Source organism: Diplodia seriata (assembly GCF_021436955.1).
Source record: "Diplodia seriata strain FDS-637 chromosome Unknown scaffold_5, whole genome shotgun sequence".
NCBI lineage: Eukaryota > Fungi > Ascomycota > Dothideomycetes > Botryosphaeriales > Botryosphaeriaceae > Diplodia > Diplodia seriata.
This window is the reverse complement of record NW_027117312.1, coordinates 596,925-610,286: the sequence shown is the minus strand read 5'-3', so window position 1 is coordinate 610,286 and position 13,362 is coordinate 596,925. Positions and strand designations below refer to the sequence as shown.

General features: G+C 58.4%; 4 protein-coding genes across 4 annotated transcripts; 3 read left to right on the top strand and 1 right to left on the bottom strand.

The window, feature by feature from the left end:
• Positions 1-2,897: 2,897 nt before the first annotated feature.
• On the top strand, positions 2,898-4,276 carry ALG5 (dolichyl-phosphate beta-glucosyltransferase; the record flags this gene model as incomplete). The annotated part of the gene is made up of 3 exons (XM_066776636.1): positions 2,898-3,041; positions 3,105-3,872; positions 3,932-4,276. The coding sequence occupies 3 exons, from the start codon at positions 2,898-2,900 to the stop codon at positions 4,274-4,276; spliced, it is 1,257 nt and encodes a 418-aa protein (XP_066632478.1).
• A 324-nt stretch (positions 4,277-4,600) lies between these two features.
• On the bottom strand, positions 4,601-6,483 carry SLS55_005185 (uncharacterized protein; the record flags this gene model as incomplete). The annotated part of the gene is made up of 3 exons (XM_066776635.1): positions 4,601-5,814; positions 5,954-6,346; positions 6,408-6,483. The coding sequence occupies 3 exons, from the start codon at positions 6,481-6,483 to the stop codon at positions 4,601-4,603; spliced, it is 1,683 nt and encodes a 560-aa protein (XP_066632477.1).
• Positions 6,484-6,893: 410 nt separating this feature from the next.
• HEM15 (ferrochelatase hem15) lies at positions 6,894-8,307 on the top strand (the record flags this gene model as incomplete). Its single annotated transcript, XM_066776634.1, has 3 exons — positions 6,894-7,142; positions 7,208-7,793; positions 7,853-8,307. 3 exons carry the CDS (start codon positions 6,894-6,896, stop codon positions 8,305-8,307), a joined length of 1,290 nt encoding a protein of 429 aa, XP_066632476.1.
• A 1,155-nt stretch (positions 8,308-9,462) lies between these two features.
• Positions 9,463-11,315, top strand: SLS55_005183 (uncharacterized protein; the record flags this gene model as incomplete). Its single annotated transcript, XM_066776633.1, has 2 exons — positions 9,463-9,720; positions 9,774-11,315. The coding sequence occupies 2 exons, from the start codon at positions 9,463-9,465 to the stop codon at positions 11,313-11,315; spliced, it is 1,800 nt and encodes a 599-aa protein (XP_066632475.1).
• Positions 11,316-13,362: the final 2,047 nt, after the last annotated feature.

Below are 13,362 nucleotides of genomic sequence, written 5' to 3'. Positions count from 1 at the left end.
GGGCCGTTGGGGAGCACGCCGAACTGCGGGTGGAAAGGGCCGTGAATGCGGCACAGTCGTTGGTTCCGGGAAGAGACTATCGGAGCACGCCGAAGGTCGAAATTTCTAACTTTCAAGGCCGAAGTAGGTCAGTGAATGCTCTTCATGCTCGCTTCAAGTCGAATGACGCAGAGAATTGTGCTTCTTTAAACGTTGGGATTATGAGAAGTACGACGACAGCCTGGGAGGAAGAGCGCTTTAATTCTTACCCCATCAGCATCGTTCAAAGTACTTAGTTGTCGGCCGACGGGAGTTGATGTCTTTTCCGTGAGAATGGCCAAGTTAAGAACTCTTGGTTGAGGGTCTTTAGAAGACACGCGAAGTGAAGAGAAGCCGTAGATTGACAGTGGACGGTTCCTAGAGGACTTTGGACACCACTCACCTTGTCTCTCGTCTACAGCCCCCTCTCGCAGCCGATGGCTAGCGCGAAGAATAGCAGAACATGGCGTAACTATGCCTTAGCTCGTTCTTAGAAAAAAATAATAATACGTAGGTAGTTGAAGCCATCGTCCAGACATGTATGTAGAGTTTTTAATTCGACATTCTCGTCCGGACGATAGTTTCAACTACCCATGACATGAGCAAAAAACAGATCCACGCTAGCCATCGGCTGCGCGAAGGAGCTGTAGAGGCGAGTATGTTCGTTCCATCTATTCATATGCTAGCTTCAAAGAAGCCATCTATCGCGGTAATCTCGTCGTCAAAAACCTCGGGTAGACTCACGGCCAAGGCCAACTGTCTGAGCTGCTGGAAAAATGACCAATCGAAGACGTCTCTCACCACACTCCCAAAGAAGCAAAGAGGCAGAATCGATACTTGATGACCATCATCATGATTAATCGGATGACGATGTAATATCCTCAAGCCCTAGCCCCCCTTCCAAGGCAACGGAAGAGGTTACACGTCATCTCAGGCTGGTATATGCGAAACAGGCACCCGATGCATTGGACACAAAGGGCCCACGCACGACTTTCAGGCAACTGACTCTTCCCGTAGCCTGCAGCAGGCAGGGAGCCGGGAAAGGGCAAGTGGAGAGCTCGAGCCGGATCGACGCATGAGGATGGTAGGACCTCGGTAGCTGCACGGGCAATGCGGAGTATCGACGCACAGACAAAAGCCAGCAGGCAACCACCTTCTGTGCATCACATCCTGCACTCCGGCCTGAGATGGGAAAGGCCGGAGGCACAGGAAAGGGCGTTCTCGCTGATAGCTGAGGGCATCCCATTGATCTGTCAGATGTGACGTCGGCCGGCCCGCTGCCTCATTTCAGAAGAGTTCGATTGGGCGGCAGTGTAAGAATTTGGTGCTGCCAGTGGGTAGATCACCCGCCGTCTTGGACCGGTGAGCTCGATCTGAGCGGCTACAGGGTCGGAAGACCGTTTCGAGAACAAGCCATGGTGCCGCTTGATCGGCGCCCCCGTGGTTGCCTTCTTTTCCAAGCTTTCGGAGAGAAGCGCCAAGGCGAGTGGTGAGAGGCCAGGAGTGGTATCAGGGAGAGCCACAGGGCAGTAGCGCAGCAAGGCAACCAGAGTCGAGTGGGTGTCGTCGTCAGCACCAGCGACTGCCGGGCGTGGGTGTGAGCTGAGAAGCCGATACTGCCGAGCAGAGGGGTAAATGAATCTGGGACGGGAGACATGTGGTGATCCTAGCATATGCTTACTCCGCCACGGAGCACGCGCACAACCTTAGCCATAGGCGGGCAGCGGCAGCGGTACCGGCCCGCGTGGATTTCTTTTTCCTGCCTGCCACACATTCTTGAGTGGTCGGGAAACTCCTTGCGCGCATGTGGGTGGCCGGTAAGGGGGGCGAACTTTTGCCTCCAGAGCGGTGATGGGCAGGGCCACAGCCACACTCAGCTTCGGCCTTCTGAAACTGTCAGCGAGCCAGCGGCCAGGAAGAGATGCGACTGAGAATACGAGATGCAGCTACAGCCCTAATGAGAGGCAACATGCACGCCGTACTGCCGCCGTGTCCGTGGTAGGTGGGCCATGAGTTGCAAGATGCGACCACTCAGGCTTTCCCGAAATAGAAACACCGTGTGTAACCAGAGGCGATGGGGCGAAGCAAACACCAAACCGGCCTCTATCGCAGCCGATCAAACCCACTGTTCTTCTGCAAGGAACCACGAAGCGACAGTGAAAACGCAAGGAAATACTCGTCAGGGCATCTTGTCGCACGCGTACTCAGCTCCGCTGACGGCACTTGCAGTAGTAGCTTCAACGGAGAGAAAAATGGACTCGAGAGCAGCAGCACACAGCATGTGACGATAGCAGAGAATGCCACTTGGCTCACCGCATCGAGTGTCCACCACGAATGCGGCGCGAGCGCCCGTGAGCTCGACCGGCGCCGTGGTTTCGGAGCGCTGGTCGCGTGTTGGGAATTTCGGCTCCGTCACCGTGGCGGTGCATTTCCGATGCTGGGCACGCAGAGGCACGGAGGCGCAGTGCTTTTGCTCGTCCACGCAGGCGACGGGAGAGCTGCGACACGGTCGGACCGACAGGCGATGGTGTTGAGGCGTGGGGAGTGTGGAGAAGAGGCTTGCGAGGCTCTGCGGCAGCGGGCAGTTGGGGCGACGAGTCAGGGCCTAAGCGTCAATCATGCAGGGACCACCGGCCTGTGAGATGCAACGTCGTCACTAGACGCGCAATTGACAGTTGACACGTCCACGACTGCGTACTCCAGCTTCGCGGTGCCTGGCGAGCCGGCTGCAGATCTACCCTCGTTGCTGCTCGAGTTTGGGCCCCAAACCCCTAGTCCACTCGCTTTGTTTTCCTGAACGTCCCGTCCCGCCGATCAATGGGCTCTCAGCCCGCTCGCCCAGTGCTGCTCCCTGTACTGCTCACACCCTGGGTTTCCAGATGGCTGCCCTCCTCGAGTCTCTCAGCGCCGAGCTGAGTTCGCTAGGCGAAGAGTTCCAAGAGCTGTTCCTGCATGTTCAGCATGCCCCAATCTCCTTCATCCTGATCCTCCTCTTCACCACCTTCGTGGGCTTCGCCGGTCTTGTAAGCGCGCATTCCACCACCGCTTCATCTCATGCCAATTCCACTGCTGACAACACACCTCAGTTCTACACCTTTCTCCTCATTGTTGCGCCCACCCCGCGCCTCCCCTTGCCCGCCGAGAAGACGTACCGCACCATCCTCCCGGACGGTTCCATCAGCGACCCCAAGCAGCTGCCCTGCTGGCTAGACCAATGGGCCGCGCACAAGAAGGTGGCCAAGCGCCTGGGCGCCTCAGCCGAGGACGCTTACAAGATTGACGAGCCCGAGGTCTTCATGTCGGTCGTGGTGCCGGCGTACAATGAGGAACAACGGCTGGGCGGCATGCTGGAGGAGGCCGTCGAGTTCCTGCAGCGCGAGTACGGCGATGCGCACGGGGCCGAGGTCGAGGCGCGCTCGCCCTCGGTCACGGCCAAGTCGCTGAACGGCGCCGACGGCCGCGTCGGCTGCGGCTGGGAGATTCTCATCGTGTCCGACGGCTCCTCCGACCACACGGAGGAGTACGCGCTCAACTTCGCCCGCGACCACCAGCTCTCGCAGTACCCGACCCCCGTGCCCGGCCCGTGGAAGGCCAAGCCCGGACCCACGCACATCCCGCACGGCTCCATCAGGGTGGTCCGACTGGAGCAGAACAGAGGAAAGGGAGGCGCAGTCACCCACGGTATGCGCCATGTGCGGGGTCGGTACGTTGTGTTCGCCGACGCCGACGGCGCAAGTGAGATTACAGATCTCAAGAAGCTAGTAGCGGGGTGTCAAGAGATCGAGGATTCGCAGGGACGGGGCGTGGGCATTGGCTCGCGATCGCACCTGGTGGGGAGCGAGGCGGTTGTCAAGGTACGAAGAAAACGCGCGAGAACGAAGCCCAATTGCTCACATGCTGACCGTGGATACAGCGCTCAAAACTCCGTAATTTCCTCATGCACTCTTTCCATCTGTTGCTTTGGGTTATGACGCCGCCCGCGACGTCCAGGATCAAGGACACGCAGTGTGGCTTCAAGCTGTTTTCGCGCGCCGCTTTGCCTTATATCATACCCTACATGCATAGCGAGGGCTGGATTTTCGACGTCGAAATGCTCATGCTCGCGGAGAGTGCGAACGTCCCCATGGCAGAAGTCGCTGTCGGCTGGAAGGAAGTCATGGGAAGTAAGCTAAACGTCGTTTGGGACAGCTTAGGCATGGCCTGGGGACTGGCTGTGCTACGCGCCAGCTGGATATTCGGAGTTTACTCGCGTGCCTAAAATACGCAGGACATTTTCTTCTCGTAAATATTCATCGAAGGACATTTCAAATGCAATATATTGGTATCTTCTGCCATTGAGCTTTAACCGCTCGATTTGTGCGTGTGCACCAATGAGAGGTAAGCTGACCATTTTGTAGCTCAATCTCATGCGGCTGACTCTTTCCCCAGCAGTGTGTGGTTGGACTCTGACCGGGCGGCCGTCTTCATGCGTAAGGTAGTACCATCTCGTGATTACAAAAAATCTATGTTCAGTCTATTGACCTCTTCCAATATTTACCGTTCAATCAATCTTCCCCCTTTCCCAGGTATATACACCGAAGCTCTACAGCTTGTATTTCTCCGGCCTAGACGCCCGTTCCCACAGCTCCGCGGGCAGACTCCCTTCTCTCACCCACACGCTCACACTCCTCGGGGCGCATCCAAACGTTCCGCATCCCCTCTCATCCAACACTACCTTCTCCTCCATCTTCCCATACGCATCCACGTACGTCTGCCCCGCAGCCCACTTGCCCACATACATCGCCTTTTTCGCCGCGCCTGTCACGCTCATCACCACGACGCAGCCATCCGGCCGATCCCAGGTGCCGTGCCGCACCCAGCCGGCGTTCGTCTTGGCGTCGAAGTAGTCCGTCTGCTCGCCGTAGGCGGCGCAGCGGCGCAGCAGCATGAGAAGCGGCAGCTTGCCGGCGCAGGACGGCGGGGCGGCAAAGGGCCCGCGCACGCCGTGCAGGTCGCCGTAGAAGACGCAGGGGCGGCCGTCGCGGCGCAGCAGGACGAGGGCGTAGGCGAGCGGCTTGAACCACGGCGCGACGGGCGTCTCCAGCATCTGGCCCTGCCACGTGTCGTGCGACGTGACCATGGTGACGGCGTTGCGCGGGCGGGCCGTGACGAGCGCGTCCTTGAAGAGCTGGGAGCGCATGTCGATGACGGGCGGCGCGGTGAGCGACGAGGGCCGCTTGCTGGCGGCGAGCGAGAGCGCGGACATATTGTTGAGCAGCGGGGCATCGTAGGCGTACGCGCCGTGGCCGACGCGGTCGACCCATTTGATCAGCGTCTCGACGTTGCCCGACCAGTACTCGCCCACGACGAAGACGTCCCTGTCGGGGCGGGCCGCCTTGACGTGCGCGGTCCAGTCGCGCGCGAAGTGCCACGAGACGTGCTTGAAGGCGTCGAGGCGGAAGCCGGCCACGCCGACCTCGGGCGACACCATCCACGCGCCCCAGTCCATCACGTCGCGCCGCGCCTCGGGGTTGGAGTAGTCGATGTTGGTGAACATCAGGTAGTCGAAGTTGCCCTTCTCGTCGTCGACGTCGGGCGCCCAGTCCTTGCGGTGCCCCTTGGGCGGGCGCTTGCCTTTGGCGTCGGGCGGGTCGATGATCTTGTAGATGGCATGCCGCTCTGCACGCTGGTCCCAGTCCGTGCCGTTGAATTGCTGCCAGTGCCATTTCATGCTACTGTACTTGTCGCCTCGCCCCGGGAACGAGTAGTGGATCCAGGGCTCGATTTTCCTGGGTTTGGTCGTCTCGATTCTGCGGTCTTGGAGAAGTGTTAGTAGTGCATACAGGAGCTGAGCTCTGGCAGAGGCAAGAACACGAAGCAGACGATATACAACAGAAATGTGGGACTTGGCCGGTCACGATTGAGAAAAAAGAGAGAGAAGGAAAAGTCGATATACCTTCGGGATCAACCTCAACCGCCCAGCACTCTTCGGTGCTGTCGCCGGCAGTTTTGTGGCTGAGAACGGCATCCCAGATGACGCCGATGCCCAGGTCGTTGGCCTTGGCCATGAGCTCGCGCAACTCCTCGCGCGAACCCCATTTCGTGGACCTGGCGCCCTTCTGGTCAAACTCGCCGAGGTCCCAGAGATCGTAGCAGTCGTAGCCGTTGCCGTCGGGCTGGTTTGCCTTGCAGCCGGGCGGCAGCCATATTGAGGTTATGCCCAGATCGGCATAAGTCTGCAGCGTTGCAGATAGGCGGGTCCAGTGCCCACCTGGCGTGTGCCACTCGAAGCTCTGGAAAAGCGTCTCGTTGGCGGGCGTCGGGCTGCCGGCTTCCTGCGTCTCCGGGCCTTTTTCCAGGCAGGCATCGCGTCAGCGGCAGCGCAAGCGAAGGGTCTGCTGGGACGTTACCCCTGAGCTGGATCTGATGCGACGACTCCTTGCGGCTTCGATGAGCCTTGGAGAAGCGGTTGCGCAGCCAAGACATGAGATCTCCGGCACTCGTCGATCTCCGGGCGTGTTTCGTGCAGCGCCGAGAGAGCAGAGAGGTATATATATTCAGCGACGTGCAATAATCCACGCGCCGATTTTCTTTGGCAACGAGCCGTATCTGGACACGAGGTCGTCGGGCGCCCGTCTCAGCCCAGCAGGCCGACCGCGCGAACACGTGCTGCCAAGAGCCCTCTCCGCGAGATGTAATGCGGCGACGCTGAGTGGCGCCGATTAGCGGCCCGCCAGCAGCCGTCATGACGATCGAGAGTCCGAGGTGAGCTCTCAGCACCAGAGCTCGAGACCACCTCTCTTAATCAGCCCCCTCACCTCTCTCACCACCACCCGCCACCTGTCCGGATCATGCAGAGGTAGCAATTGCTTTCGCACACCTTGACCAACCCTACCATGTCGCTCCGCGCCCCCGTTACACGCCTCTCGAGGCGCGCGTCGCCCGCTCACATTTCCAAATTCACCGCTACGCCGCTCCGGCTACGAACCCAACAGGATGTCGCCGGTTCACAAAGGACCCTCGCAACTGTGCCGCCCGTCACCCAGGATGCGACGAGCTCCAAGGGCCCCACGGCCATGGTCTTCATGAACATGGGTGGTCCCTCCACCACCGACGAAGTTGGAGACTTCCTTAGCAGGTTATTCGTACGTCTTTCGTATGCAGCCGGTGCGCGCCAGTTGAACTCTACTAACGACATGCTTCCGCCCAGTCCGACGGTGACCTCATCCCCCTTGGCCGCCTTCAGAACTATATCGGGCCCTTCATCTCGAAGCGCCGCACGCCCAAGATCCAGAAGCAGTACGCTGAAATTGGTGGAGGCTCACCCATCCGCAAGTGGTCTGAGTATCAGGCCGCCGAGATGTGTAAGATCCTGGACAAGACATCCCCGGCCACCGCTCCGCACAAGCCATACGTCGCCTTCCGCTACGCCGATCCCTTGACTGAGGAAATGTACAACCGGCTATTTGAAGACGGCTTTGGAAAGGGCCGGGGCGGTCGTGCTGTTGCCTTTACCCAGTATCCGCAGTACTCGTGTAGTACCACCGGTTCCTCGCTGAATGAGCTATGGAAGTGGCGGAGTAGACTGGAAGGCAGAAGAGCTGGCGATGGCGAGGTCGAGCCTGCTGGCTCCATCACATGGAGTGTCATTGATCGCTGGCCGGTACACCCCGGACTTGTGGAGGCATTCGCTCAGAACATCGAAGCTGGATTGAAGGAGTTCCCAGAGGAGATCAGGGACAAGGTCATCATCCTCTTCTCGGCGCATAGCTTGCCAATGAGCGTCGTCAACAGGGGTGAGTTCATGCCACGGCGCTGGGGGTGCTGCGCACATTGCTAACGTTTAAATTCACAGGCGACCCGTACCCGGCCGAAGTTGCTGCAACCGTCTATGCGGTCATGCAGCGTCTTGGAATGAAGAACTCTTATCGTCTCGTCTGGCAGTCTCAGGTCGGTCCGTCAGCATGGCTCGGCGCTCAGACGTCAGACACCGTCTCGAACTACATCAAGAAGGGACAGAAGGATATGCTGTTGGTGCCAATTGCATTCACATCGGACCACATCGAGACGCTGTTCGAGCTGGACAAGGAAATCATCCATGACGCAACCGAGGAGGGTGGTAATGTCAAGAGGGCAGAGAGCTTGAACGGCTCGCCAGTATTCATCAAGGCTTTGGCGGACATTGCCAAGGCGCATTTGGAGAGTGGCCAGGCATGCAGTCAGCAGATGGGCCTGAGATGCCCCGACTGCACCAGCGAGCGCTGCGCCGAGAGCAAGCGTTTCTTCGCAAGCATGCAGGAAAGATTATAGATTCATTTCATGTTCAGTTTTGTTCAGATAAAATCAAAATAGGCGGAGTGGTAGGGCTGGGGCCGGAATGATACCTGGGGCGTCTGAGCCGGCATGGCGTTCTCTCGCATCCTCTGTAACAATAGTACTCGAAGCTTTTCAGCTGCTCAAAATAGGCGCGCACGAGCGTAAGATTCCAATGGCGTACAAGTCAACTTGCTCAGGTATACGAGGCTTGTCAGAGGCTGGGTCCGCGGCGTCCGAAGCACAGACGAAGTTCCTGAAGGCTTCGCAAACGTGAGCAAGCCAGCGGCGTCCACGCAGCGGAATCGCGTTGGATCAAGGCGGTGCACGGGCGAATCAGAGCAGTCAACCGGATGATCAAAAGCCATCGCCAACATGTGGAGCCGAATGCCAGTCCGAAAGCGTCGGCATTGCAATGCGTGCTCAACAGAAGATCGTGCCGTTTTCTTCCAGAGTCGCATGTTTGTTGAGCGAGCAACGCTCTGGGCCAGTCGAGACTTTTTGCCGTGTAGACTTTGCGGCGCAGCGGGGCCGCTTTGCTGTCATGAAGCTGGCGGGATGGAGCGGGCGGAGCACCTGTCAGCGGCGACCAACAGCAGTGTTTGAGACTAGGCCCCGGAAGGCATCGACGTCACGACTCGGGGGTCCATGCCAACTCATAACGCCGGGGGCTTCGGGGAACAGCTTGCCGACACCAGAAACGCATTATCAATCCGGAAATCACCTCGGCGTCATACATCGCCGCTGCGCGAACCGGGAAGCATGATGATACCCTCTTCCCGCTCCCCATACTTCGCGGCCCGCTACCGCGCCAGCACTCATTCGCTCCCCGGCTCGTGAGAGACTGAGCTTCCATCGCATCACCCGCACCTATCGCGCCCCATTTCAGCACCACTTTTGCCCTGCCCGCCAATCTTTGCGCGTCTGGCCCTGCCGCTCCACAAGGTACACGCAACTCCAGATAGCCAAATGAGAGACATGGTTGCGCTTATTTGATCCGCCTGCCCACATTCCGCGCGCCACCTGTGTACTCCCCCAGCTCAGCTGCCGCCTGCTGCTCGCCCGTCCCCTTGCGCAGCCCTCTGGGATCTTCCGCGACAGCCCTCGCAACCTCCGTTCGAAATTCCAAGAAACGACCAGCATCCCGCGCTCATGGAGAACAACGCCGTCTATGCGCCCGACAATGGCGCTGAGCGGACGGGTCCGATAAGGAAGGTGGATAGGGAGCATGCTGGAGAAGACCGGATGCTAGTCGACGTGGGAGGCGTGGACTCTGGACTCCGGTATCGACGCGCCGAGGAGACTCCCCTGCTCGGCGACGACAACGGTGGTAGTAGGAGGAGCAGCGCAAGCAGTAGTCCTTCCGCGTACGAGGATTTCTCTGCGATTCCTTGGTATAAGCGGCCATCGGTCAGTGATTTGCGCGTGCCATTTGTTCCAGAGCGAGTACTAACACCCACCAGATCTACTGGATGCTGCCCATGTTCTTCTTGACAGCAATCGCGAATGCGGGCATTCTCGTACCCAAGATGAACCTCATCATCACGCTACTCTGTCGCGAGTACTTCTCCGATAAGGCCGTGCAGGACCCCACCTTTACCTTTCTCCCGGTAGTCTTTGGAGACGAGAATCCGCAGTGTCGCAGCGCCGAGGTCTCGGCCTACGTTGCAGAATTCACCCTGATAGGTAACCTGCTCGGAGGCATCCTCTGCGCCGTCACTTCCCCGAAGCTTGGGGCGCTCTCGGACCGATATGGCCGTTTGCGTATTATCATCATTACGAGCATCGGCATGTTGTTTGGCGAGGTGATCGTCTTGTGCGCCGCTACTTACCCTGATACGATCCCGGTGGGCTGGATCCTCGTGGCGTACGGCGTCGAGGGGTTGTTCGGCTCCTTCATTGCCGCCATGGCCATCGCCAATTCGTATGCTACCGATTGCATCCCAATCGACCGGCGCAACGTCGTCTTTGGATATTTCCACGCCGCGCTCTTCACCGGCATCGCCCTCGGCCCCATCTTGTCGGCCTACATCATCGAGGCTCTCGGCTCCATCGTGTCCATCTTCTACATCGCAGCCGGCGTGCATGTCGTCTTCATCCTGTTCGCCGGCCTGGTCATCCCGGAGTCCCTCACGAAGGACCGGCAGATGGCGGCGCGGGAGAAGCACGCCCTCGAGCGGGCCGCCCGCGCGCCCTCGGCCGACTGGATCAACCGCATCCGGCACCTCAACCTGCTCGAGCCGCTCAAAATCCTGTACCCGACCGGCGAAGGCAGCAGCCCGGCAGTGCGCCGCAACCTGCTGGTGCTGGCCGGCGTCGACACGACCGTCTTCGGCGTGCACATGGGCGCCATGACGGTCGTCATCATCTACACCAACTACCAGTTCGGCTGGACGACGGTCGAGACCAGCCGGCTCGTCTCGCTCGTCAGCGGCAGCCGCGTCTTCTGCCTGCTCGTCCTGCTGCCCATCATCACCCGCCTGTACAAGGGCCGCCGCAGCAGCCGTAGCAGCCGCCGGCCCGGGCTCGACCACCAGATCAAGCCCAGCGGCGCCGAGCCCTTCGACCTCGCCCTCATCCGCTTCGCCATCGCCCTCGACACGCTGGGCTACCTCGGCTACACGCTGGCGGCGTCGGGCGGGCCGTTCATGGCGGCGGGCGCGGTCGCGGCCGCGGGCGGCATGGGCTCGCCCACGCTGCAGAGCAGCCTCACCAAGCACGTGCCCGCCGACCGCACCGGGCAGCTGCTCGGCGCCATGGGCCTGCTGCACGCGCTGGCCCGCGTCGTCGCGCCCACCGTCTTCAACGCCCTCTACGCCGCCACCGTCGGCCGCTTCACCCAGCTCGTCTTCGTCTGCCTGACGAGCGTTTTCGGACTCGCGTTCGTGGCGGCTTGGTTCGTCAGGCCCGGCGTCGGGTTGGAGGAGCGGTCGGCGGAGGAGGTGGCGGCTGATGCTGCTGCTTCCGGGGTTCGTGGTGCTGTTGGCGATGACGAGGGGGTTTAAATAGGGTCTTTTTTTTTTCCTTCCTTTTTTGTTGTGAATATGGGTGGTGAGCGTTGTATAGTCGTTCAGGAGCTGTCTGGTACTCTTGTTATTTATTTTCCTTCTGAGGTTGGATTGGATAGACGTCATGCCGGAAAGACAAAAAGAGGAGGATCCCTTTTTTCCCCCCTCATTCAAGGTAGACTATGATGGGAAACGACCGCGCACGTAGGGCAAAGCGAAGTATGTATGGAAACGAGCATTTCATGTCTTTTCATAACAAGGCTTTTTTTCCTTCGTCAAAGGCGGGGGGGTGGTCGGCCTACTTTGTTGATTTTCTCTGACCGGTGCTCTGCGCGGCCTCGGTGCTGCCTGGTGGGAGGGGTTCGTTCGCGTGTTTTATGACTGGTTCGATGTGACGTGACCTGGACTGGGTTTTGGTTGGTTCCAATATGGATAAGGCTACCGTTTGGTGAGTGGTCGGCCGATCGGGATGGGGGGTTCAAGGAAAGGAGTGGTGGGGTTTGACGGTAGTACATGCACACACAGCTGTGCGCTTTTTACTGTTAGTGCGTCGTCCCTTTATTTTTTCTCTCTTTCCCTTTTCTTTGCCTTCCCTTGATTGTTTTCTGGCTTCAGGCCTTCCTGCTTCATGTATGGAAATCACGACAAATACGTCACAGACACACAGAAATGAGCGAGCGGGTTGGAACGCCAAACTTTGAATTCATTTTCTGTCGTCGGTTCTGTAGGCACGTAGCAAACGTCCTCTCCTTCTCTCTCTCGTCTTCTCGCCGATCACGTTATTGTGTGGTGGGCCCATATGATTGGTTGGTATGGCCCCCTTCATCTTCTACTCGGCCTAGTTTTCCAATAGGCAACGATCGTGTATCCTGGCTCGACTCCTCCGCGGTTCGCAATGCGGAGTGTCTTTCTCGAATCAGGCAGATCCATTGCTATGGGACCAGGTGTGAGATCGCCTCGGGACGGAAGTGAAGTGAGCACGTGATATTTGTTTGCTCACTGAATCGGAGTCAAGCGGGAATTCATAGATGTAACAACAGGCTTCCGTGACTAATTCGCAGCGTATGCCACACTGTATATTTTTGGGAAACGGGCTGTGGGGTATGCGGGAGTGGGGTGCTTCCTGAGGCGTGGGCACACGGTTGGGGTTTTGTTGAGTGTGGGGTGAGACGATTGGGGGCTTGTTACCGTGCGACCGGGGCTGCGGATCTGGGGGCGTACCCTTTTGCACCGTTACCTCGGGAGGAATCGGAGACGCGGGAGAAAGGACGGGCGTTTATAACGGGAGGACGTACCGCATCCTCTGTGTTGCTTCAAGTGACGCAGTAGTGCTTTCACACAATTTCATGGAGCAGCATCATGGTTAGAGGTTTGTTGGATTGCGCTCAGTCACACAAGGTAAGTGACTGGAATGGAATGAAGGAACACCGGTCGATGTGGCAAAGTCTTCTTTGTCCGTATACGGAGACACGCTCATCTACTCTAGGTATGATGGATACACGCGAAAGAAGCTATGCAGTGGATATGAAATAGTCCATCGGATGCTGTCGAGTCCTACTACACAAACGCCGCTCAAATACAAAAGAAAGCAAAGTCAAAGGGACGAAAAACGGTTTACATCAAACGCCGACAACAAGGTTCATAGGGGTGGTTGTGATAAGGAATGGAAGTCGGGTGGTAGTTGTTGTCGCGCAAGAAGTAAGATGGGGCCCAAAGGTGGCTTGATCCTGCTTATTCCTCCCCGGGTCCACGACTGCGAGAGGCGAAGCGATCTGTTCGAGATACTAGATCGCTCGTCTCTCCGTCTCGTTGTTCGTCTCGTTATATCGTCAAAGTCATCGAGCTCCCTCGTCGTCATCTTCTATCGGGTCATCGTCAGCATCGCTTATCACTTGAAGTTCCAACAGGATGGAAGAGAAGAGGCGGAATGGAAAGGAAGCATACCTCAAGAACGCAAGCAGTCTCGACGTCCATTTAGCTCCTCCAGCTACCGCCACCACGGCCCCTGGTGCCGAGCCTGAACAGAGCCCTCGCACTTCCGATC